The 22,023-nt window shown below is 40.5% G+C and overlaps 3 protein-coding genes across 7 annotated transcripts in view; 2 read left to right on the forward strand and 1 right to left on the reverse strand.

Moving 5' to 3' along the window:
* LOC133449686 (zinc finger protein 239-like) overlaps positions 1-22,023 on the forward strand; it is a 36,317-nt gene that overhangs the window by 4,668 nt on the left and 9,626 nt on the right. Inside the window, exon 3 of the mRNA XM_061728786.1 lies at positions 11,154-11,276. Coding sequence (XP_061584770.1) covers positions 11,154-11,276 — 123 coding nt within the window. The remainder of the gene's footprint in view (positions 1-11,153; positions 11,277-22,023) is intronic.
* LOC133447738 (uncharacterized) lies at positions 281-3,719 on the forward strand. Its single transcript, XM_061726499.1, has 6 exons — positions 281-433; positions 673-718; positions 1,220-1,311; positions 1,711-1,821; positions 2,241-2,514; positions 3,208-3,719. Exons 1-6 carry the CDS (start codon positions 306-308, stop codon positions 3,421-3,423), a joined length of 867 nt encoding a protein of 288 aa, XP_061582483.1. The 5' UTR covers positions 281-305; the 3' UTR covers positions 3,424-3,719.
* LOC133447318 (uncharacterized) lies at positions 3,166-9,103 on the reverse strand. Of its 5 annotated transcripts, XM_061726218.1 has the most exons (16): positions 8,852-9,102; positions 8,507-8,613; positions 8,390-8,461; positions 7,919-8,135; positions 7,756-7,831; positions 7,266-7,525; positions 7,097-7,186; positions 6,708-6,778; positions 6,140-6,225; positions 5,721-5,924; positions 5,444-5,530; positions 4,949-5,208; positions 4,600-4,725; positions 4,320-4,460; positions 4,074-4,197; positions 3,166-3,714 (listed from the first exon to the last, which is right to left on the reverse strand). In XM_061726218.1, exons 1-16 carry the CDS (start codon positions 8,897-8,899, stop codon positions 3,497-3,499), a joined length of 2,187 nt encoding a protein of 728 aa, XP_061582202.1. In that variant the 5' UTR covers positions 8,900-9,102; the 3' UTR covers positions 3,166-3,496. The 5 variants fall into 5 exon arrangements, with proteins under 5 accessions (XP_061582202.1, XP_061582057.1, XP_061582133.1 ...); XM_061726073.1 differs by having other exon boundaries at positions 8,390-8,613; positions 8,852-9,103; XM_061726149.1 differs by having other exon boundaries at positions 8,507-9,102.

A 22,023-nucleotide genomic window follows, 5' to 3' on the forward strand; every position in this document is an offset into this window, starting at 1 on the left:
AAAGAGGCTTTTTTGGGCGTCCACGATTGTCTGTGTCAGTAGAGACCCTCACATATCAGGTTGAACTTGGATTGCCGTCCAAATGTATCGCCAGACTCCTTGGAGTTTCAAGAGCTACACTTTTCAGGAGGATGAAAGAAAATGATATTTCAATATCTGCCTCATACAGTGGCTGCAGTGATGATGAATTGGACTCATTAGTCACAGGGATTAAGAGCACAATGCCAGATGCTGGATGCAGAGTAGTCAAAGGTGCTCTACTTGCACAGGGACACAGAGTGCAATGGGACAGAGTGTATGCGTCCATGCATCGTGTGGATAGTGTAGGTGTGCTCTCCAGGATGACTCGTCTGGGATGCGTGGTGAGAAGGACGTACGCGGTTCCTTACCCAAAATACATGGTGCACATTGACACCAATCATAAGCTCATCCGGTATGTCTGCAAACTATCTTTCTTAAGTCCTTAAAATTGTTTTTAGCAAAGAATCTGCCCTTGTGTGTATTGTGTCACATCAGAATAGTAGAGCACACTGAACTTGATTGAATTAGAGTCCCATGAACTGGTTTTTGTTCTGCTTACATTCTGAGATTTTGTATTGTGAGACCTTGGCTGTTGAAGATGTTATGTTTTGTGTTTTGGACTTACTTCTCGTCTGTTTTTTTTTAACCTAGATACAACTTTGTTATCTTTGGGGGTATAGATGGGTACTCCAGAAAGGTAAGAATGTTACTGCAAAATGTAACCGACTGACCCAACTGAAGCAGGGAGGTTGACTTCTTATAAGTTTGATTTTATTTTGTGTAAAAACAGGTGGTGTTTTTTAAAAACAAGTGTAATTGTCTTTTATGGTTTTCTGTCACCCAGTAGTGGAGCCTACGCTTTGGGTCAATCCATACCAACTCGCCCGAATCCTGCTAATTAATGTAATAGGTTTTCACAGTAATTCAATAAGAATCTGAATACACTGGACTTTTAGAACTGATATAGCTTTACTCAAAATAAAGATTAAGTTGTGATTGTCGAAAATGAGCTGTTACCATGATCTCTCAAGCCTTGACATTTCGTGAATTTAAGGATGAAATAGTACTTACTTTTCCACCTGTCATTTAGGCATTTATTTTTTACCCATATAGAACTTTGTTAGTTGACTTACTTTACAAGGGGAAATTAATTCTGGACTGTATTAATGTTCATTGTATTTGTTCCTGTATGTTTTAGATGATGTATCTTAAGGTAGCAGACAACAACAGATCCGATACCCACCTGAAATTCTTCAATGAAGCTGTGCATGAGCATGGATTTCCTCTGAGGTTGTGATATTTCATTGTGATTTATTTATCTATTTATATTTTTACTGATTTAAATATGCCTCGAGTTGGCTGCTGATTGACCTTTCAAAGCAAGGCCTGCAATCTCTCCTCACCTGCCCTTGGTTGGTGGTCATTCAACTTTATTGGACTCTGCTTCAGCTGAGGAGAGGAGAGATTGCAGGCAAGAAGTGTACAATTGTATCATGACAAATACAGGTCAATTAAGATGTTTTTATTTTTTAAACCAGTTAGTAGAACAAAACTGCTTTGCTCTGGTTTCATTTTATTTATCACACAAAATTGAATATTGTATCTTTTGTTTCTTAAATCAGGTGTAAGAAAAGCTACAATTATCAATTGTTCCATTATATAACTTGTACAATCATGTTTTATTGTCAGAGTGAGAGGAGATCACGGAGGAGAAAATGTGGGGATAGCTGAATTAATGTTCTCAGTTCGTGGAACTGACATTAACAGCTTCATTGCGGGGAAAAGCGTACACAATCAGCGGTGAGTAAGACTTCATTGTGAAAGCTAAAATAATTAGTTTTTTCCTTGAAATACCTACCATAAGCTATTGTTATAACAGACAATGGCCCAGTTTCCCAGATCAGTTAAGTAGCTCTTAACAGCGAAAGACTTCTTTCAAACCATCTTAAGGAGCCTGTGAAAGAAGTCTTTCGCTGTTAAGAGCTACTTAACTGATCTGGGAAACCGGGCCAATATCTTCACCAAAAATTCTACTTACCACAATGAAAAGAATGAAACAATTATAAAAGTTTTTACAATTTCATTCACTCCTATGTCGTTGATTTAATTACAAACATTGCCACTTACCGGTATTTAATGGCTGAGGGAAATTAAATGTTTTCAAAGGGTCTTAAAAGGACATTTATTTATAAAATGTATTTGCTTTTGTGTTTTTAAAGGATTGAGCGCCTCTGGCGGGATTTGTTCATGAGTGTGACAGGAGTGTATTACAATATCCTGCACTCTCTTGAAGACGGACACTTCCTAGACATCAGCGACGTCCTTAACCTTTTCTGCTGCCACTATGTCTTCCTACCGCGCATTCAGGCCAGCCTAGATGTCTTCAGCGATGCGTGGAACAACCATCCCATCAGGACTGAGCAGAACCTGACCCCAAATCAGTTGTGGCAAGTGGGCCAGGCTCTTCACCCTGTTGTAGATCCGGATCCTGAGGTTACTAATGCATTAGTATTATTGATCTTCAATTTATTAAAACTACACACTTTAACTACCATATGGATGTTCCAATTATTGTGACTAAAATGTGAAATATTACTATTTATTGATCAGTTTGATACAATTAGTTTAAACAGTGCTACTACAATAATTTGACTCAATTTTTCACTGCAACTGACAGCTGCCTAATATCCACATAGTCACTGTTTATAAAAAGTAGTGTAGTCTTTAGCTTTTATTCTATGCCGACTTTAAGACCTCTGTGGAAATAATTCTGTCATTGATCAATATCATTTTTGGGTAGGAAATAGTCACTGGAATGTGATGTGTTTTGAGATATAAATTAGTTCAGCTTTGTTCTTTGACCACAGTATAAATAAGGAAGTAAACCTCCTCCTGAAGAGGTTTGGTTCATTGTCCCAGGGTTTCAGATGTTCCTCTGAAAATAAGCCTGTTGAAGATACTGGTTTTAATAAAACTTGGTCTTTAATAAGTTAGTAAACCTTAATGTTGTAACACTGTTTTTATAAATTATACATTTTATTTTTATACATTTTATAAATTAAATTGACCAACACCATTACCAGTTAACCTTTTTTTTTAGTAGTGGTATTAGAAAAAAATGTACAACTGTAAATTTGTTCAAAAATATTTATTATGCATATTTCTTTTTCACACAATAACTTTTAGGTAATACCCATCACAGAGATTCAATGGGAGGATAGTGGCTACACAAATGAACCTCGTCCTGGTGTTACTATCCCTGAACTGGACAGTCCTCTTTCGGAGCTGGAAACCATGGCTATGCAAGACAACATAGATCCATTGCAGCAATCTGACTGTTTTGGAGCGGACATCTATATTAACACTCTCCAATACATGCAGCACTTTCTTGAGGCCAGATAAAAGAACATGGGGCCGAACTAAAGTAGAACATTAATTATTGTGCCCACAATTCCCCATAGTGACACATTTGCCCCTACACAAGTCCAAAGCCAGAATCTATGGAGGTCAGGGCCATCATTAAGTCCTGCTGAAAACTTGTATAGCTCTGGTAGTGGCTGGGGAGCTTCAACTTCATGAAGCAAGTGAGAGCCACTGGATAGGTAGAAGTTACAACTTCCACATTCATGTTTCCAGTTGGGCGTTCCCACCCAACCCAAAACTTGGTCAGGTCACGCAGCACATCTGGAGTTGCTGTGGAAAAGGAAATTGTACTTGTGATTCTGTGAAATATATAAAAAAAGTATGACCTAATATAAAAGCCTTTCTGTTAGTTTGTGTTTTTCCCTTTCTCAATGTGAAATGGGCTTTACCATTTGTCAAATTCACATTAATCTGTACTCTTTTGCTGTGCTGTTGTGAAGCCGGGATAGAAACAGGACCGTTTCACAACAGTAAAGCCCATCTCCCACTTCATGAAATGAAACGAGTGCACATCGATGTGCTTAACATGAATAACCATTTTATTTTAGCAACTGGGATTGTTATGAGGAAACTATTAGGTGTGAATTAAGATGGGAATGAAAAATAAGCAAAGTAAGACAATTTATTACCTTCCTCTATGAATTTTCGAAGATATCCAGTGACTAGAGCGATTTTCTCTAGTGGGACAGTGTCATCCTCATCCTCGTCGCTGTCACAGCTTGGTTGTGGCCAGGTAATGCCCTGGATCAAAGACTAAGGGATCAAATATTAACATGTTTTATGCCAGGATCCAAACTTATTCAATGTTCAACCAAACAATTCTTAAATGTCTTTGCAAAAAGATGTCTCCAAATATGACTTAAAAAGCAGTTTACCTGTGGGTTGAGCTTCTCGCTTGACTCCCTTGGAAAAATTAAGGGGTGGACATCTGGCCTATCTGAAATAATTGGCCAGATTCCTGTTTCCTTCAGACCTTTACGGATTTGCTTAATTTGCTGTTTAACACGGTGGAGTACCTGCAGACATAATTGGCAGGAAAAAAGGTAACATTTACACATAATTTGATATGAAAGACTGTAGGCACAAATTAAACAAGTTACACAGCAATCTTAAAAAACAACAACATACGAACGAAATAATATAGAAAATAATTACAGCATGTGAAAGCAGTTCCTGAAAAAGCCAAACACGATTGGTGGAGGTTGGAAATGGAAAATCCCAGGACAGGCAAAGATCAGTCACTTTGGTATTTTCTTCTGCAGTAAGTTCATCATTCTTCAGCTAAAGTAGTTATATTCACAAACAGGTGAAATGAGTTAAATACTTAGATGAGAAGTTGTCACCAGGTAGTGCACGGAAAGTTAAGAGTTACAAAAAAACCCTAACAATTGTAATTAAACACCAAAAGCTTTGGAAATGACAAATTAAAAAAGTGTCCCAGCACAGACATGAACAAAAATATAGTAATTCATAGAAATGTGCAGTTTGTAACCAAGTTACTCACTAAACCAATAGTTTGACGATGGTCAATATCAGGACAGTCCTCCAGGGTCAGAACTGATGCTGCAGTCTCACTGCTCCCACCAGTCAATACCGTCACCACAGGTAAACTGAGTCCTGAGAAGCCTATTCCACCATGCAGGAAAGAATGACCAATCATATGACCTGCCATCTCAAATAGGTTGCTGTCCCGCAAGACAGCAGCCGCAGAAGGAACACGGTGTTCTTTTTCCCCGTCAAATAGGGTTGTGGGTGCAGCAGAGCCTTAAGAAAAGAAAAAAAAAAGGCAAGACTATTAAGCTTTTGTTTTTAAAATCATGCTAGCCCACAGTTGCACCCAAATCTGTCTTTGTAGGTTTATTTATATTACACTATAAAATACTATTTATTTAATGTAGAGTTTGCAAGTACTATTCCCTCATTCTATGAAATAAGTGTCCAAAGAAATGCGCAATTAAAAATGTAAAGTTAAAAGACACAGTCCGTCAAACAGACTCACCTAAATTCAGTATGAAGCCAGTCTTCAATTTCTGCATGGCCATTGACAAAACATGTCTGTTGACACCATCACCCACTGCTGCATCTCCTTGGGAGGGTTGATTAGCAGGACAATCAAAAAGATAATGTTAAATAAACAGAGAATGGCTATTGTGCAAACTATGTAGTGTCTAAAGCAAAAAAATGGGTGTAAAAAGATTCAACTGTTAAATTACAGCAACAATTCAGTTCAAGTTATAACTACCTATAGTGGAAAAAGTTACACAGTTCAATAATACCTCTCAGCCTGCACTGGAAGGGTGCTGCCCAGTGAATATTCTTTAGCTTATAAAATGCAATGATTGCACTGTCCTGTTCTTCTTCTGCATCAAACATGTCGAGTGACAGAGAAAGGCGTGGACTTTCAGAGAAACGGTTCAGTAACTCTTCTCTGAATAACTGGCATGCTTTTTGGGGGTCAACTTCATTGGCCCAGGTTGAAGCTGTAATTTAACAAAGAGTGTGTTAATGCAAAGGACCTTTGCAGATGTAATTTCCTAAGTTTTCCCAGCAAAACTACACAAGTTTCACCATCGCTTTGATATGATATTTATTTATATATATAAATTTTTTTTTTTTATTAATCATTTCACAAAAGTTCCTTTCACAACACTGTTTCAACAATTTAACATCATAGCAGTGATTTTACAGAAATTACCTGCTGACAATTGTGGAACTGAGGGTCCTGGCAATTCTTCTTCCCTTGGGGGACTGGCTACAACGTTTTGTTGAGCACAATTCATTCTTAGAAAAGACAAAAAATATTAAATTAAAACAGTGCTTGGAAGAATAGGTAACAACCAAATCATGAGTGATGACTATTTACATCTAGTTTGCCAAAGGTACCATAAGTTTATATGAAATTTAAGAACCTGTACTGTAGTTAATATACTAGACTAGGTTAACTAAATGCGATTCAGAATTAACATGAAAAAAAAATTACAAACTGAGGTGCACCATTTTACTAACCAATTCTGAATATCATCATCATCATCGGATAGTGACTATTAACAAGCTAAAGTTTCCTGAAATGAAGCTCCTCAGACACTTCAACACATGACATGTTGTGTTTTATCCATTTATGCAGAAAGGTGTTAATCTGATCATTATTTAAGTGATACCCTCATGAAAAATGACATTCTTTAGTATTGTCCGTATAACTGATTCAGAATATGCAAAACTTTCTTCTAATAGTTACCTGAATCTATTACACATAACCATCTTACCTCTCACCACATGTACTTGCATGAAATGATATGATTTCAGCTGGGTATGATACATGACAGATTGGGCAAATCTGCAAGAGAGAAGAAAAAAAACATCTGTAAAAACTTGTCATACATAAAATTACTATACTAATATTGAAATGTGTTAAGCACATCTTGCAGACAAGTTATGTTCACTCGTGAAAGGAAATATGATACAATCCTCAAGTTTGTAAATATGTGTAACAGTTAAAAAAAAAAAATCAGTTTGAGATGTGTTATGGAAAATTCATTTATATTTCTGGAAGCATTAAATCATTCTGAACTAAAACCTCTGCTTACTTTATGTTAGGATTCATTAATACTTTCTTACTAAACTGCAAAGCAAAATAGAAGATAAAACATATTACCCTCAAGATTTCATTAATGCCCATGGTAGATGGGACTGGGTTCTCATGAACGGAAGAATCCTCATCCATACATGTCCCAGATTCATTCTCCTAAAAGATAAAACACATTTTGAAAAGCATATAATAAACAAATACTTAGAGATAAGAGACATGACATAATACAGCTTACAGCTGATGAGCCATCACATCCCTCCACATGCAATGGCAAGAGTTGCAAAGGCATTTGACTACCACATGCAATGCATTTTGATTGTGGCATCTTGGAAAACTCTACTGAATCATAGGCAAGTGGTTCTGTAGAAAGCTTCTCCTGTAGTGGAACAACAAATAGTATGTTTTTCCCATTGTTAGATGCCGATTTAAGAAGCCTGGTGGAGTAACCCTCAGCGTCAGTTGGAATTATGGTAAGCTTGCGACGTCCGCTACCACCTATTTTAAAATGAAAAGAAGTACATTCTGTAAAATCTTGAAGTTTCACAATCATTATATTTTAAAGTTTTATAATGGCAGGGAAACAAATCACAGTAGTGTCATCTACTAATTTATTGGGGCTCTGACTGATAATTCTAAACCTAATATTACCATACACATTTGAGGTTTTAAATATCAAAACCTTAAAAGCTAAATTTTTCATAACTGGAGATTTCAAAATAATTTACCTGAACCCTTGTAAAACATCCAACCTCCTTGTAAGGTCCTGAGTTTTGGAAATTCATCTTCAAGTAGAGCCACAATCTTTAACAAAAAAATATTTTTTTCACGATTCTGCAAATGATTAACATTTTTAATAATTGACCATTATACAATATTATATACGATTACCTCGTTGTGTGTCAGCTGGTCTGGCATACTTAACATCCTCTTCCCAAGGCCAGCATGTGCAAGTTCCAGCTCTTCTGAGCCTTTTGGTGTGAGCTTACTGGGTTCCGAAAGGACATAAACATAAAAGTCTGTCCTTTTCACAATGCAAGGGGCAGGGGTTGAAAATCGCCGTTTTCCTCTAGGCTGATCCCGATTATTAAACATACTCGGGAACTGCCTGATGTGGAAAAGAAAAAAAAAGTTGTATGGAAAACAAAAGATCTTTACTTATTTTTCAATAATTTAATTTATAAATGTAATAAAAAGGTATAGAGTACAGTAACAATATTCATTTCTGTTCCAGACAACATTAATAGATGTTTCAGAATAATATTACTGAGTAAAGTGTTTTACTTTATAGTTATATGGAATTTTTCGTCATCTCTTTATACTTTATTAACAAATGTAGAAAAAGTAAGTTAAAGGTATCACCTTCTCATGGCCTGTCTCACGCTACCATCGCTACCAGACAAAGAGGCCCTGCCTTCAGCCCTGACTGCTGTGCTCTGTCCTGCTGTGCTCTGTCCTGCTGTGCTCTGTCCTGCTGTACTCTGTCCTGCTGTACTCTGTCCTGCTGTACTTGGGGCCGAGGACATCTCCCGGGCCAATAACTGCACCAACGACCGAGCTGCTACCTCGGCTCGGGGCCACAGACCCTGAAAAACAGTCATTTCATTCAAAAGAAACTGGACTTTATGGAAAGATACGAGCCTGAACCTGCTGGCCTGCAGAAGCACCAGCATTACTATCGGAGCTTACTGTCGGAGCTCACTCGCTTAGCTGGCTGGCTTGTATTGGTAATAGCACAATCAAACCAATTAATATTGATAACAAAAACTCCTCACAAAAAGGCGATTAACTATCCAAACATGTTGAATTATAAGTTTCACTTACCGGACCGCTGTCATTGCTGGAAGCCATGTTGATTTGACTGAAATTCATATCAGCGCGGTTTGAAAGGTTTAATCTGATTGGTTTACGAGTAAGTCGTCCCCCACGTGGGGTGCGCTCTTATGATTGGCTGAAATAAAGGGAGACATCTGATTGGTTGCAGATCCTTCGGTGTTAAAAAAAAGTTATTTGTGGATCGAGGGACGTCAGGGGAGTCTCAAAAGTCACACGCAAATCCAGCGCAGCTCATAGACAAAAAAACATGTGTAAATCAGGTTTTATTTGTGTGTGCATCAAAAATACATTTGTGTATCTTGTGCTACGCACGTGTGAATTGTTCTGTGCATGTGTGAAACGGTGTGTGCATTTGCAAATCGGTCTGTGCATTTGTAAAACGTGTCCTCTGCATTTGTAAATCGGTCTGTGCATTTGTAAAACTTGTCCTGTGCACGTGTGAAACGGTGTGTGTATTTGTAAATCGGTCTGTGCATTTGTAAAACTTGTCCTGTGCATTTGTGAATTATGAGACTGTTCTAGCTCCATAGGAGGAGTTCTGTCCATCAAGGCAGGGTGAAAAAGGTATAAAATTAGGAAATAATTACAGCAACAATGGTGAAGATAACAGATTCACACAAGAAACAAAAACAAACAAAACGCACAAGGACAGCAAGATACAATAAAATCAAAAGAGTAAGGACTGAGTTTTAGATGAATACAGTTTCATGGCAACCCTATTTTTATTAATCTTTTTCATAGATTTAAAATAGTTTGTAAAAAAATAGTTAAGGAGGGAGTATTTCCACTCCACTTACAAGTGTGAATATGATATTTACCCAAAATAATCACCAGGTTGATAATGTTTGAATATTTAGAATCCAAGTTATCCATATAATAGATAACATCATTGTAAGAAAAAACAGGAATTTCATCAATTTTTAAAGATAACCAATTATGAATGTCAGACCAAAAGGACTTTGTAAAAGAGCAATTGAAAAAAGATGTTCAATGGTCTCGGCCTCAGAAGGATCAACTTCCAATTTAAACCTTCTGTGTAACAAAACATTAACAGGATAAATAGCTGATTCTATTTTAAAGTGGGTTTCCTTAATTTTAGGGGCAATTGGTAACGATACGTAAAAAGAGAAGGAACATTTTCTTAAGGGGATTTCTATATTATCGCAGACATAGCAAGAGTTAAAATCTCCCCAGTTTTTCAGCTTAAAAACCAAGCTGATTGTTTTGTTGTCACATTTTTTATCTAACAGATTTATAGCCCCCACTTTAAGGATGGCAACAAAGGAGAGACAAAAGAATATTGCATGCTATTCTGTATTAAGCGAAGTAAAGGAATGGGAATTGCCTTGCAGATCTTATCATATCCTTTTCTTGAAGTAGATGTGTTAAATTTCCTTTTAAAACTTTCAAAGGACAACAATAATTCATCAGAGTTCAGTAATTCATGAACAAAAGTGAGACCATTGTTGTATCAGTCAGTCTTAAACAAATGTTTTCTATTAATGGTAATAACCCTGTTATTCCATATTATGGAATTGTGAGGTAAGAAATTATGGGCGTAATGGGAGATAACTTCACAGGAAGCATAGATACTTCAAAATCACATTTAAGCAATAGAGTAATCCCTCCAATTTTATTAAATAGTGTGTTAGGAATATGGTACCATATAGATTGAGGATGAGAGATGCATTCTTTCAACCATTTCACTCTAAAAGCTGCAACAACCGATTCAAATTCCATGGCTCTTAAACCACTATTTTCATATTCTCTGACTAGTTGCGATTTACGTAGATAATGGGTTTTGTTTCTCCATATGAAGTTAAATATCAAGGAGTTAGAGCAGTGGTTCCCAAACTTTTTTTGCCAGGCCCCCCTTTTGTACGTAACAGAATTTTCGAGCCCGACCCCAACACAGACACACATCTTTTGCATTCAAATGTGACTGCAACTTATTTCATATATGGAACATATGTGCGAAGAGATTGAAACGACGACAACAATACAAAGAGGAGCCAAAATCTGAACATTTGCTCTACAAAAATTACACCTTTAATCCCCACATGTTTCCAGTGATGTGAGTGGGCTTGCTTCATCGGAGAACACGTCAAAACAAACAATCAGCAGCCAGTAGCGCCGAAATATTGGATTTATTCGCTACATTTAGGTCAAAAACTACTTTGTTGGAAAGAAAGGAATCAGACCTGTTGCAGTGGGATTCAGCAGACAGGTGGTAAGTAAACGCTGCGTGTCCATGAACATTTAAAAGCTCACCTGTCTTTTGCGGCTCTAGGAGCCACCGGGACGTCAAGCATCTGGATTGGAGGTGCGCCAGAGCAGGCGACTGGAGCTACCGGGACACCTAGCATCGACATCTGGACGTCAGATCATCAAAGCCGGCCAACGCACCATTGGGGTATGTGGTTCAGCGCTGACGTCTATGAATGGCCATTATATTGTGTGCACACATAATGGTATGGCATGCGTAAATCCAATGCATTGGTAGCAGACTCGCAACTACCTTGAATAAACTTTGCACGTCATGAGGTGCTGTTGCGCTCATGCAACTTTTTTTTACGGGTTTATTAATAAACCATTAACTTCTGGTTCGGCCAACATGACGGAAGAGAAAAATATGGACAAAGGTCCGTGTACTTCGCGGCCATCCGTTTTTTGTTTTGAAATGACAAAATAAAAATAGAGAAATAATCAAAAATAATCAGTTTCCCATCTTTTGTTTTGATAATAAACTGTTGTGATAATAAACTGTTGTGACAGTCCGTTCAGCTGCAGCATCCAAAAAAAAGCAGCGTCCAATCAATAATATAAACTGAACTCTAACATACTGCCCCCCCCCCCCCCCCCCCCCCCCCCCCCCCGCGTTGGAAACGAATAGGAAATAGAGAAAAGAGTTTTCCACTCGCTGTTTTTTTTTTTTTTCCCCTTGTCTGCACACATATTAATGATTGATACCATGACGGTAGAAACCAGAAGTATATATATGTGCATTATTACTATATTTAATATATATATACATATATATACGCATACATATGCGTACACATACATAAATATACACATACAAACCCAGTGATTTTTTTTTTTTTTTTTTTTTTGGGGGGGGGGGGTGACGACATCCACTGCCAATCCAGGAAGCAGGAACACTCGGAAACACACGTCAAGCACTGGAAATCTGCAACAAAAAACCACAAACAAAGCACGAAACCGGCACGGAGCCAACCAAAACAATAACAACAATCGACCTAAATCAATCGACCTAAATCTTGAAATCTGATCGCAGTCTGAGCTAAGCTATCGCTACCTAAACCCAAAAACTAGAGAGCCAGCTTGCAGGTGAACAAGCCAGTGTGTATGTCTATGTGTGTGTGTGTGTGTATGTATATGATCATGCGTGTGTGTGTGTGTGTGTGTGTGTGTGTGTGTGTGTGTGTGTGTGTGTGTGTGTGTGTGTGTGTGTGTGTGTGTGTGTGTGTGTGTGTGTGTGTGTGTGTGTGTGTGTGTAATAAACCAAACATAGTACCCCCCCCCCCCCCGCGTTGGAAACGAATAGGAAATAGAGAAAAGAGTTTTCCACTCGCTGTTTTTTTTTTTTTTCCCCTTGTCTGCACACATATTAATGATTGATACCATGACGGTAGAAACCAGAAGTATATATATGTGCATTATTACTATATTTAATATATATATACATATATATACGCATACATATGCGTACACATACATAAATATACACATACAAACCCAGTGATTTTTTTTTTTTTTTATTTTTTTGGGGGGGGGGGGGTGACGACATCCACTGCCAATCCAGGAAGCAGGAACACTCGGAAACACACGTCAAGCACTGGAAATCTGCAACAAAAAACCACAAACAAAGCACGAAACCGGCACGGAGCCAACCAAAACAATAACAACAATCGACCTAAATCAATCGACCTAAATCTTGAAATCTGATCGCAGTCTGAGCTAAGCTATCGCTACCTAAACCCAAAAACTAGAGAGCCAGCTTGCAGGTGAACAAGCCAGTGTGTATGTCTATGTGTGTGTGTGTGTGTATGTATATGATCATGCGTGTGTGTGTGTGTGTGTGTGTGTGTGTGTGTGTGTGTGTGTGTGTGTGTGTGTGTGTGTGTGTGTGTGTGTGTGTGTGTGTGTGTGTGTAATAAACCAAACAAAGCTCCACCTGAAGTGTATCTATAGTGGGGGAGGGGGGGGAGCAACCCCGCCACCCGCGAGACCAGAGGCCGGCACGGAAGAGCCCGGAACCCAGGCCACCGGCAACCCCACAAAGGGGAGAAGTAGGAGGGAGGCATGTGAGTGCATGTGATTAATGCCATAAAAACGGGGAGGGGGAGGGCCAAGTAGCGATTGACACCGACCCCCCCCCTCCCGAACTACGTGTCCTTATCAAATGTATTTATTAAGTGTTGAATGTGCAGTGTCTATTTTGCTGTTAAAACCGTGAGGCGGGTAGTGCCGGGCCACGCGGGACGGTGCCCCCCACGACCCGGACCCCCCGCCCTTCGCCTATGTGCGTATGAATCGTGTTGGGGGGGAAGGAGGGGGAGCGGAGGCCGAAGCCAGGAAGCAGGACCAGCAAAGCCGGCCCTGATAAGACACCCGCGTCCCCCCACCGGCCATCCAGTAGACGGGGGCCGGCCCTCCGAGCCGGGCCAGGGCCCCACCGTACCTCCACGGGCACCCCCGGCGCCGCCGGAGCCCCCAGGCGGAGGGGGAAACGGTCCAACATCCTCCCATTCATACTGACAACATAAGACATAGACACCTGGGAATGGTGCCACCCCGCCGCCGCGCCCGCCCGTGCACCCCCCGGTCAGGGGAGGCCCGATCCCCGGACCCGGCCCCACCCCCCCCCCCCGAGGCCACCCCGGCGGACACCCCAAGGGTCACGGAGTCCCCACATCCGCAGGGGCACTCGGCCCCTGCCCAGCGACGGAGGACCAAGGCAGCAATGTCCCCCCCAATTGTTTTACTTCCCAATTTCGATTTTCAAACACATCAATGAAATCGGATAAGGGTTTTTTATTATCAAAACAAAAGATGGGAAACAGATTATTTTGGATTATTTCTCTATTTTTATTTTGTCATTTCAAAACAAAAAACGGATGCCCGCGAAATACACGGACCGACAAACATTTTGACAGTGAAACTGATATTAATGTGGGTGGAGAGTTGAAAACACATACTGAGAAAGAGAAAAGGCGTGAGGTGAAATTAACAGCCAAGGCTTTATTGGGAAAAAATAGATAAGTTGGAAAAGGAAAGAAAGACTAAAATAAATAAACTGTCTAAACTAAAACAAGCTATTATTGTATTGATGAGTGATAAAAAGCAGGTAAATGAGGTTAAAAGTGAATTTAACAAGTATTTGGGTTTGTCTGAAGAAACACATCAAGTGCATAAGGTTTTGTTGGGTTTATTGCCTGATGATGAAGCACAAAAGCATGATATATGGTAGGGCTGGGTGATTATACGATCTCGATTTGTGATCGCGATCAAATTAAGTTCGATCACGGTGATCAGCTGTGGGTATACTTTCTCGATCACGTGCAAAACATGCTGCAGCAAAGTGCACGACAACCAATCACAACCCGCTTTCCTGGCACCGCGCTGTCTGCATTAATTGATCATGAGGCAGTCGGTAAGGATCCAGACGGGAGACGTACGTAGCTCTGTGTTTTACGTTTATTCATCATTCCATGCATAATTCTGGTCCGTTCCTTAAAGCAGGGCTTTCCACAAGCGCCGGCCATATAGCCGACTACTCGATTAGGTCCAGCCGGCTACTTTAATGACGTTTATTTTTTTAGCCTATAAATATTATTTTTAGATTTTAATAAAATTAAATGTTTTTCTCATAGACTGACAATAATGTCAAACTGAACCGCACTCATTAAAGTTGTGATTCGCTCTGCTTGTACACAAATTACTGATCACCGGGAGAAACTCCGCGGCCCCGACATGGGTGTGTGTGTGCGTGCATGTGTGTGCGTGTGTGTGTGCGCGCTCAGCGGAGTGAATGTGTCGGAGGCAACAAGCAGAGCTCAGCATGATGATTTTTTTGTCACCATAAAAACGGTACGTCCTTATTACTCAGGCTATCCACTACAGAATTTAATCAGTTTAATCAGTTCGTATTAAAAAGAAAGCCTAACCGCGTTGCGACGCGCGCCGTACGGTGCGTGTCGCCGCGTACCCTACGCCGTAGGCTCTGCGTTGGTGCAACGCGGGACCATAAATCAGCCCTTTAGGCTAATACTGTGAGAAATAACCTCTCATAATAGCGGTACTACAGTTAATAAATGTAATAAATGCTCCTACTGCCGTTTCTGCTGGCTACTGAGTCCCCTAAGTGGCGAGTGAGTTTTAACTCCTTAATTACTAACCAGCGTCAGAGTCACGCACAGTACACAAACTGATGTTAGAGAGCCACCTTTTGGTCAATTTAAGCAACCGCGTCGCCAGCTGCTTGACAGTGGCTCAACTCATATTAGTTTACTGGTTTTGTTGTTAAAAATGTCATTGCAATTTTATCTATGCAATTGTGAAAAAAAAATGGCAAAATAAATGAAAAACTGTGAACAACCGCATGTTTTGATTGGTTTACATTTTAAATGATCATAAAAAAATTTTTTGTCTGCTAAAACTACTTGAAACTTTTTTAAACTGCTTAAAACTACCTGTTTGTTGTGCCATTTTCTATATGGCTCTTGTTAAAACATGCTATTTGCTTTATTTGTTAATAGAAAAAAAACTAATCTCTGGTTTCTTTCTATTTTATTCCAGAAGGGACGGGGGATCTTCTGATTTTAAAAATCGTGATTAAAAATCGAGATCGTTCAATATGGGAAAAAAAATCGTGATAACTTTTTTTGCCATATCGCCCAGCCCTAATATATGGTATCAGGGTAAAATGTTGAATGTCTGTGATTTCATTGCTGATACAACAAAGTGGTTGACTGAAGGTCAAAGTGTTGTGCTTGATGACACTGAACAAAATTAACAGGTTCAAGATGAAATGGTTGACAATGGAGTGAAAAGTGAAACTCTTGCTGTAGGCAATAAAGCTGCTGCTCATCATCAAAAAGATGATGAAAATCAAAATGGAGAGGAGGCTCAAAATAAAGCTGCCTCTGGAGGAGGCAGGAGGAAGAGGAGATCCAGATTGAACCTGATGACAGCATTTCAAATGTTGCTTCAAGATACTCCAGGAAGCCATCACGTCATAAAGATTCAACTTCCAGCTCCTTCTCTAGTAGCAGATCCTCCACAGCCTCTGCACAAATTAGAGCGGAGGCAGAAAGGGCTCCACTCATGGCTCGTGCTGCCGCTTTAAAGAATAAGCATGCTTTGGAGGAGCAGGAATACCTTTTGAGAAGACAAAAGGAACAGCTTGACTTGGACACTGAAATAGCTGCCACTAGTGATAAGCTGGCGGTACTACAGGCCAGTGGCAGTAGTAAAGGCAGCGTTGGATTTAAGCACTCTGACGGAATGGAGTCGTATTTTAAAAAAGGGGCAAAGCCCAAGATCAAGCCTACTCCTCCCACTCCACAACCTACACATTTTGAGCCTCGGCCCTCACAACAGCACGTGTCTCTTCATTCACTGCAAGACTATGCTGAGCCATTGTTGAAAAATAAAGTTGCATCTGATCTAAATGCAGCTTACAGTAGCCAGCAGTTGGACCCCACAGCTCGTACAGTCGACACTATAACAAAGCCGCTTGTGTCACAACCTGTCAGCTCATGCTCTATTCCTCCTCCCTTAAAGGGAAAGTTCGGTTTTTTACAACCTGGACCTTATTTCTGGCATTTTTTTTGGTCGTATACTCACCCAGGCAAGTTTGGTGTCATTTGGAGTCCTTCGGAAGATATTAGGGGGTTTTGTGCGAGCCGCTTCTCTATATAACGGTAGCGGATGGGGCACAGCGGGACACAGACGATGCAGCGTCTAAATAACACATGATTGCTGCGAAACTCCTTCATTTCTTTTATGAATCACTAGATCTGCTTCCAGGACCTGTTGTCTACATCCGGGGCTGTGTGTGTAACAAATAAATCAGTTTGTAAACAAGACCTCTGAACTCATGACGTCATTCCCAAGTATATTGGTGCGTGTGTGAACGAATACATGAGACGTAAAACGTAAATTTCTTTCTAGAAAGGAGCTTTATGAAAATAAGTCAATTTACTTTTATTAGTTTACAGCGCAGTCTTGCCACATCCAATATGGCGGCGACGTTGACTTACGGCTCAGCGCTCGATGGGGCGTCTACTTAGTGCTGGGCGGTATGACCAAAAATTTATATCACGGTATTTTTCAAAATTATAGGGGTTTCACGGTATATCACGGTATCTTTTTTTTTCATGCACAACTGGGTGGTAACCACATTTTCTAATGATTTGGAAAGGAATTGCTGCAGTAAATTGGCTTAGAATGGCCTATTTTACTGTCATGAGGAGGAAATATTGTAGAAAAACATTAATGTCCACACTAGTATAAATACAGGTTTGCATGGCCTCACAAAATGATGCCGTTTACAATGAGGTGGCGGCACTTATGATTCTAATGAAGTGAAGGAATCAGAATACATGACAGTTGTAGTCAAAATACAGAACCCTTTATTTAACAAAATTTGCAAACAACTTGAAAAAAACATTTTGTAAAAATGAACTACACAATGTAAACAACCAGTGAACATTAATGTTGAGGTAAACAAATAAATGGTAAACTAAAAATATGCAACTTGCATTAATAATAATATTGTTCAAGCCCAGGCACAATATTCAAGTTTTAAATTAAAAAAGTGCAATTTGGCTTGCAGCATTATCCTGTAGCATAGAAACAACAATATTGACATGTTTCAACTTTATGGACAAGCTCCATAAATAAGGCATCTCTGGCAACCACTACAAATTTTGTGCGAGGTAAACCAGACGGTCCACAGCATCGGGTTTGAGTGCAGCCCTGTGGCACATGACAATGTTGCCACCAGTGCTGAATACTCTCTCAGATGGAGCACTGGTGGCAGGTATGCACAAATACTGTCGAGCTAGCTTTGCAACACAGGGGAAATGTGCCTGATGGCATCTCCACCACTCCAAAGGGTCTGCATCACTGTCAACCTCTGTGGTCTGCAAGTAGGCTCTCAGCTCCATCTTGATGCTTTCCTCCTCTGAGAGTGGGTCTCTGCTGCAGCCCATGCCGATGGTGCTCTGCTTTTTGAAAAAGCTGGACAAAGTCTTTTTTCCTCAGGCGGAGCAGGCCCTGCTGCTGCTGCACCAGAAGGCCCTGGGAGAGGGTCTTGCTGTTGATCCTTTAGTGCCTTGATTTCTTCCACTGCTCTGGAAATGACATGTTCCACCTTTTCTTTCCTGATGTAGGTGGTTCTGAATCATGGATTGATGCAATATCGAGCAGGTCATCTGTGTCTGGATCTGAGAATTTCTCATTCAAGTAGGTGAGAATGTTTCTCTTGACATCCTTGGTCAGTTGAGGATTGTTGTCTTCCTCAGCAAGAATGGTTGTGTTGAAGAGATGAATTACCGGCTTGACGTATGACACGCTGACATATTGCTCTCCAGACAAGGCATCTGTGAAGTCCTGGAGTGGGCTCAACACCTGAGAGAGAGAAAGAGAGATTGTCATATCCATAACATGAAAATTAAAAACGTGAATCCTCTGCAGAGTAAATAAGCAAGAGAAAAAAGAGCTGTGTTGAACATAGCTATATCTGTAAAAATGAAGAGCACATAATAAAAGAAAAAAAACATCCACACACCTTGTTGACAGCCTCCAAGACATCCACATCTTGCCAACTGAGGACCAAGTGTCTTGATTTTTTGTCAGCTCTTAGAACCTGACTGATGGCTCTCTCCTGCTCAAGTACTCTCTGAATCATCTTCTGACGTGACCCCCACCTGGTGGGAGTCTCAGTAGTGAGCATGTGCTTTGGAAGACCCAGTTCATCCTGAGCAATGGCCAGGTCCCTCCTTTTTTTCCAAGAATATGAAAAGGCTGCCAAAATTTTTTTGCAGACTCCAGCTGAGCGTTGAATGCGGTCATCTTTCACACCCCTCTCTGTAAAAACAACGTTATTTGTTTGGTAATAATCATGTTAAATCGATTACAACAGATTAATGTATAACCCCAAAATACTAATCTTTAACGCCCCCCCCCCCCCCCCCCCCCCCCCCCCCCCCCATCATGAAAAGTCATGCATTGATAATAATAATATAGATAACAGAAAACTGGGAAGAGGCGACCACATTATATTTATTAATATAATTTGACAGCTATTAATTATTATAGTTTGATATTAATGAAATAACTATTGCTTACCTATGGCAAGATGAAGCCTGTGTCCAAAGCACTGGAGTCTTGTCCAATTGTTTAACTCGACAGCCTTAATGATGTTGGCTCCACTGTCAGTTGTGATGGCCACTAGCCTCTGCTCTGAAAGCCCCCAGGAATCAAGTGCCTCTTTCAGGCCTGTTTCGAGTAACTCCCCGGTGTGGTCTTCAGGAAAATAACTCGTTTGCAGACAATGGCTTCTCAACATCCAGTCGTCACTTATAAAGTGAACAGTCAGACTTAAGTATGGCTCCATGCTGCGACTGGACCACAAATCAGTCGTTGCGGAGAAGTGGGGAGCGGTAGCTACGTCTGCTTGTAGCTTAACTCTGTGCTTTTCATATAAATTTGGGAGTGCTGTTTGACTAAAATATTTTCTACTTGGTATCTCATACCTTGGATCCAGAGTTTTTATCAACTCCCCGAAGCCGTGTTTTTCCACGGTACTTAGTGGTACCATGTCTTTGGCGAGGTGGACCGTGATCGCGTTTGTTATATCAATCCACCGTTTGCTCTTTTTTTCATATGCAGTCCCCCTAGCAAAGGCGTCTTTAATTGTTGTCTGACTGGGATTTTCTCCCGCACGTCTAGTGTTACCTGACGTGGTGGGCGCAGACCTCAGCTTCATGCATTCTTGGTATTCCATTACATGTTTGCGGCTGAGGTGGTGGAGCAAGTTGCTGGTGTTGCTTCCCGCGGCTACAACTTTAGCCCTACAACACTTGCATCCGATTGACTTTTGTTGGACGTCGTCTTTTTTGAAACCAAAGAATTTCCACACCGCCGACACAGCTCCTCTTTTTGGAACAAGTTCCCCTGTGTCTTCTTCACCCACACGTGTCCGCTGTAAAGAATGCAAACTCAGAGAAAAATGGAGAACAAAGGCAAGTGACATTTTTGAGAAAACTGGTCAAAGAGCATGTTTCCCAGACATTGTTTCCTTCGTTGAGAAGCAAGTCAGAATAATCTCAGATCCAGTCTTTGGCGACATACAGGACATTCAACCTGTTGAAGGAATAACAAGACCAAGTAAGCCTCAAATTAAATCACAACTGAAAAGAAACAGGTTTGCAACTCATGTTTCTATTAAGGATAAATGTAAACCAATTGCTTACAAAACTGGAGAGGCTCAGACCAAAGATATTTCCCTCGCCAACACAAGCCATTCTTTTTGCTTGTATTGTGCACATGATGGTCATGTACTGGAACAATGTCAACAACTGGAAAAAAGGTCACACCGGAAAAAATATGACTTTCTAAAGGAGAAATGTTTATGTTTTGGCCGCTTGAACACAGGACACTTAAGTAAGAGTTGGGATAGGCGCATCACTTGCAAACAGTGCAGCCAAATGCATCCCAGTATTTTGCACATTGGACAAAAGGAAAGAGTTAACCGGAATGATACAGAGCAGCTAAAGAAGGCCTTTGAAAGCTGCACAACTTCCTCAACTTGTGGCCATACAGGGGCTGGCCACCGTAATGGTATTCTTCCCATCTTGCCTGTTCAAGTGAAGAGTTCAAAGGGAACTAAGCTTGTTGAAACATATGCATTTCTGGACGCAGGGAGCACAGGTACTTTCTGCTCTGGAAAAACTCCTTCATAAGCTGAACACTCAAGGACGAAATGCCAAGATTCATCTCCGCACCATGAGTAATAATAAGACAGTGACAAGTTCCATTAATGGCTTGGAGATTTCAGAATTATCTGGCAAACATTTCTATCAACTTCCTAATGTGTTTACCCAGAAAGACATGCCTGTCTCTACCGACAACATCATCAGTGATGAGCAGCTGGCTAAATGGCCTTATCTGAAAGATCTTAAAATTCCTCACATAAATGCTGATGTTGACTTGTTAGTTGTTCTTGCCTGAAAATAGCTTGGGTAGTCTCCAGCAGACCCCCGTGACCCTGCAAAGGATAAAGCGGGTATAGATAATGGATGGATGGATGGACTTGTTAGTTGGCACCAATGCATCCAAGCTGATGGAACCCTGGGAAGTGATCAACAGTCAGGCTGAAGGACCCTATGCGATCAGAACCTTACTGGAGTGGGTAATAAACGGTTCATCGCAAGTATATGGCAACAGTGAGAGTGGCTACCCTTTAGTTCATGCCAACAGAATTGCAGTTGACAGAATTGAGGAACTCTTGAACAACCAAGGCAAATGATGAAGATGCAGAGTCTGAAGTTGATGTAGCAGAGGGGCATGAAAGTAACCCAGATATGGTAAAAAAAAAGAAAGGCTTTTGAAACCAGGACAAAGATGGATGGAAGGCCCTAAATTTCTGTGGGAACTTGAGAAGTGGCCAAAGACTCCTATGGATTTCAGTGTGACTGCTGACGACCCGGAGATAAAAGGGAATCTCAGGATCAATGCAACGATTGTCAACACAAATGCCACCTCTCAACTAATCACTTCTTTCTCAGACTGGCAAAGATTAAAGGTTGCAGTTGCTTGGATGACCAAGCTGAAAGGAGCTTTGCTGAGACTAAGTAAAAAACGAAAGGAGTTGCAACTCCTAGACGCAAGTGCTAATGGAGCACCAGCATTGAATGTACAGAAAGAGATGCAAACTTTCAAAGATTCACTTGGGAATCAACGGATGTCGCTGGAAAATATAACTGAAGCTGAGACAGCCATAGTTGCCTTTTGTCAGCTTGAGAGATTCCCTGATGAAATTGCAGCACTAAACTCCAGCAATCCAGAAATACCCAGATGTAGCAGCATCTACAAGCTGGATCCTATCTTAGAAGATGGGCTTCTGC

Source organism: Cololabis saira, chromosome 1 (assembly GCF_033807715.1).
Source record: "Cololabis saira isolate AMF1-May2022 chromosome 1, fColSai1.1, whole genome shotgun sequence".
NCBI lineage: Eukaryota > Metazoa > Chordata > Actinopteri > Beloniformes > Belonidae > Cololabis > Cololabis saira.